This window comes from Chaetura pelagica, unplaced genomic scaffold, assembly GCF_000747805.2.
Source record: "Chaetura pelagica isolate M959 unplaced genomic scaffold, ChaPel_1.0 scaffold275, whole genome shotgun sequence".
Taxonomy (NCBI): Eukaryota; Metazoa; Chordata; class Aves; order Apodiformes; family Apodidae; genus Chaetura; species Chaetura pelagica.
Genome location: NW_009953486.1, coordinates 4,666,997 through 4,671,014, shown reverse-complemented (window position 1 = coordinate 4,671,014; position 4,018 = coordinate 4,666,997). Strand labels below are relative to the sequence as shown.

At 43.9% G+C, this 4,018-nt stretch overlaps 1 protein-coding gene across 1 annotated transcript in view; it reads right to left on the bottom strand.

The window, feature by feature from the left end:
• Positions 1 to 3,599, bottom strand: part of BMP7 (bone morphogenetic protein 7) — a 19,529-nt gene extending 15,930 nt beyond the window's left edge. Inside the window, exon 1 of the mRNA XM_009998642.1 lies at positions 3,366 to 3,599. Coding sequence (XP_009996944.1) covers positions 3,366 to 3,580 — 215 coding nt within the window. The 5' untranslated portion in view covers positions 3,581 to 3,599. The remainder of the gene's footprint in view (positions 1 to 3,365) is intronic.
• Between the last annotated feature and the right edge of the window lie 419 nt (positions 3,600 to 4,018).

Genomic DNA, 4,018 nt, shown 5'->3' with positions numbered 1-4,018 from the left:
TCCCAGGCTTTGGGGTGAGTGAACCATCAAGACAAAACAGAAATTGAACATGAGTCACTGGACTTCTAGTTATGCACATGAAAGCTTTGAGACATATTAGTCAAAACAGCAACTGTTTTCTCAGTGTTTATGATATCAGGAACATTTTTGTTCATGAATGTACTTGTTTGCTCAAAGTGAATAACCTGATGCTTTGTGCCTAAAGAATGCTGTACATGCCTTTACATAAAGGAGATGTTGCCAGCTTGGAAAGCTTGCCTTGCAATGAATTCACACATTTGGAAAGGCCAGAAAGAATATTTGATCATTTAGACTGGCTTCCTATAAATACCTGTAATATTGCCTTCAGCTTGACAGAGATATAATTCCTACTATTTGAAGTCCAGAGCAGCATCCTGCCCGCTACAGAGGATGGGGCTGGGCTCTCATTTTTACTGCCATAGTTGGGTATCTATCTGCCCACTGCTGAGCAGGCAGAGGGAGGAGAGCTCCCACCCCATGTCCAAGTCTTGGCACTGTTGAGGAGCAGGATTTCAGAAATAGTCTGCTGTGGTTGCAGCTGTTTGTCTGGAAAGACCTATTCCTTTTTCCCTGACAATAAATTGCAGACAAGAGATGTTGCTGGTTAGGTACCTGCCAACCTGTCTGAACTTGTAAAGCAAGTCATTAATTGTTGAACTGCTGGTACTTATGGCTTATTTGAACTGAGGACAGACCATCACACACTCCAAGGAAAAAAAAATCTCCAGTCAATCTCAGCTTGAGCTTTCCAGCTGCATCCTGTGCTGGTTTGGGGGCCCTAGAAGCTGTCCTGATCCCTGCTGTGTGTGGCTGTGCCGTGCTGGAGAGGTGGTGCTGCCACTGGGGACCCCAGCACCCGGCTCCTGCATCTGGCTGCGCTTGAGCTGAGGTGCTGGTTGCAGGGGGCACAGGCCTGCAGAATACCTGGTCTTTCAGATCCTCAAAGGTAATTCCAGCAATGTTCTGGGAGATCCCTGTGCTGCTGGATCATTATGAGAGCACAGGGAGAGAGAAAACCATTTGGGTTTTTGTTGTACCTGCCATGCTTGAGGGAGAGGAAGCTACAAAGGCGAGGAAAGGTTTTCTTGCCTGCGTGGGGGGAGGGTTTGGCTTTGTTTTGCTCTTGTTGCTAACAACGTCAGATGGATCTGACTTTCCAGCCTGCTCAGGATGAGACAAACAGCCAAGGAAGCATCAAAGTGAATGGGTGTTTTTTGATCAACAGTGGAGAGAGTTTGTTTTCTTTCTCCACTTGCCCAATGACACACTGACTTGGATGACTGGTCTGTGACAGAGCCGGTTGGAAAATGTCAGTGGAAAAATGCAGAAAAAGAGCAAATATTTTTACAAATGTTAGGGACAATATTTTTACCTTTGGTCAATCCAAATCAACAGGAATATTTTTTTCAGGACAAACTGTTCAAAACGCACCATTGCCTGTGCCAAAATGTATGCAAAGGGTGACCATGCATGAACACTCATTAAAGAAAGTGTTCCTGTGGTGAATCTGACGCAGTGAAATTGCATCTAATCTTGTAGCTGGAACATCTGTATAAGCAGCAAGACTTCTCACCTCTTCCAGTCAGTGGCTCATGCATATGCCTGCCCTTTGCATACATTTTTTTTTTCCTTTAGGAATAAAAATTTATGAAGGATACTGCTTGCAGAAGCACTTGATGCTCCAGGCAGTTCTGTGCCCATAACTATCCTCAGCAGGTACCTTGCAGCCTTCTCCAGAGTTTTGCCAAACCTATGGATGGATCCTCTTAAAATTAAGGTCATAAATGCCATCCTAACTCAGTCAGTTTCCTAGCGGGCACCTACCTTCCTAAGTAGGATCTGAATGAGAACTTCCCTAACATCTGATGAGGAAGGATATTTACTCCAAGAACAGGTTTCTGGCAATCCCCTAATGCCCTGATATGCTGGTGAGGGCCTCTGCATCTGCCAACACACATCTTGTTTCTATTCTTCCTAAGAGTGAAAAGTCAACCCTGCAGGCTGGTACCCATGTAAGCTACTTGAGAAATACAGCAAAGGGAGGCTTCTGCCTCTGGAAGGGCCTAAGATGGAATAAAATTAAATGCTTGTAGTAAGCAGGACATCTAACAGGTCCTACACCCATTTGTGGCTCATTGCCTTCTGCTTTAAGAGCACCTGGTTAAAATGTATCGTTTGATTTATCATTGTTTGGTAAAGATGAATTAACATCAGCATAGTCACCAAACTCTTTACACAGTTGTGTACATTAGAAATGCCAAGAGAACTGTGAGTTTTGACCCATAAAATTGGAATGTGGAAGAAAACAGACCACTAGTTAAATATTTTTACCATACAGCAAAGCCAGTAGAAATTCTCACAATTTAAAAACACTGATAAGTTTCCCTGTCATACTCTAATGGATAAAAAAATGCAAAACATTTTTTCTGCATTTTTGTTAGGTCTTATAAAAATATAAAGCCCTGTTTTAAAATCCCTATTGTTTCCCTTTTCATAAACCTAAATGATGGCTGTAGTATTATTACCTCATATTTAGCAGTCCTAGAGAATAACTTCTGACTAGCATGTGACCATAAATACTTCTCATGTAAATAAAAGCCATCTCACTTTTGGTGGGATTTGTACGTACCAGAAGTATGTGCAAATGAAACTAAGTGCCTTTGATAAATGGTTTGGGATTGCTGATTAATTGGAACTAAAAACAGATGAGAAAATTGAACATATGTTCTTATTCAAGTTCCCTGGAGGGTTTGTCAGGGAGCTTGGCATACATTAATAATTGCTTGGAATGGATTTAATAGCTCATCTTGTAGTTTTGCACACACAAAACAATCAGTCAATATAAAAAGCATGGCGTAATCTGTCTTTGTTAATTAGGGATCTTGAATGCCTTCAGTAATGAAGGCTAGTAATTAAGCTACAATTAGAAAGGAAGCAGTCGGATGTGGGTTTGCCACCTCAGGACCTATAAGCAGCAGGAGGAAGAGGGTAGGTTTTCCAGAAATGTTGAAATACTGTGGGTTTATGATCTTCTGCACCAGCAAACAGCCAGGCTTGTCTGCTGCTCAGCTACTGGCTGCTCCCAGGGACAAGAGCAAGAGCTCTGGAGATGTTCCATGGAGCACATGGAGGCCCACGGGGCCCCTTCCTCCCATGCCCTGGGTGGCTGCTCTGTGCCCACTGCATCCACATGGACTGAGATGTCATTGCACAGCCCTGATGCCAATGCCCAGCTCTGCGGTGGTGTTTGCTGGTCTATTTATTTCTAAAAATATTGGACATAACTTTTTGAAGGCACGTACTGTGCTTGTGTTTTCCTCAGGATTTGCCTGGGGGCCACTCACCTTCCTGGGTGCTCCTGGAGTACCTGGTAGACACTAATCTGGAACGTTTCGTTATCGAAGCGCTCGCGGATGTAATCCTTGTATATCCTGAACTCGGCAGCCGTCACCGCTTCCCCCTCTGGGATTCTGGAGAGATCAAACCTGAACTCTCGGTAGTGGCAGCGCTGATGGTGAAACTCTCTGTCATGCTCCACTGAAACAGAAAAACAGCCCATTAGCCACCTGCTTTGTTCCCCTTCCCTTCGCCATCAAACAAGCTTGCGAGTTGCCACAACAGAAAAGGGCAAGAATATCTGATTGCAGCATCTTGTGCTGTTGTTCTGTTCATTAAAGCACGTAGGAAATAGAGGACTCTATCTGGGCTATTATGAGCATATATGTGTTTATCAGACTCTCTTTGAAACAGTTGTACAGCTGGCTGGTACAGGGTGTGGGTGACTGTTGTGTTTTAATGATTTTTGGCAGCTTTGTGCTTGACAAGTGACTCTGGACATTTGCCACTGATAACGACCAAGCTGCTGTGGGAAGGAGCTGAAAGAAACAGATGGGGCTTTTCAGGAGCACTGGTTCTTGGCCTGGCTGCTTCTGAAAATTACACACACACACACATGCCCGCACACATATATATACAAATTCCAGTCCTTGAGGCTTTT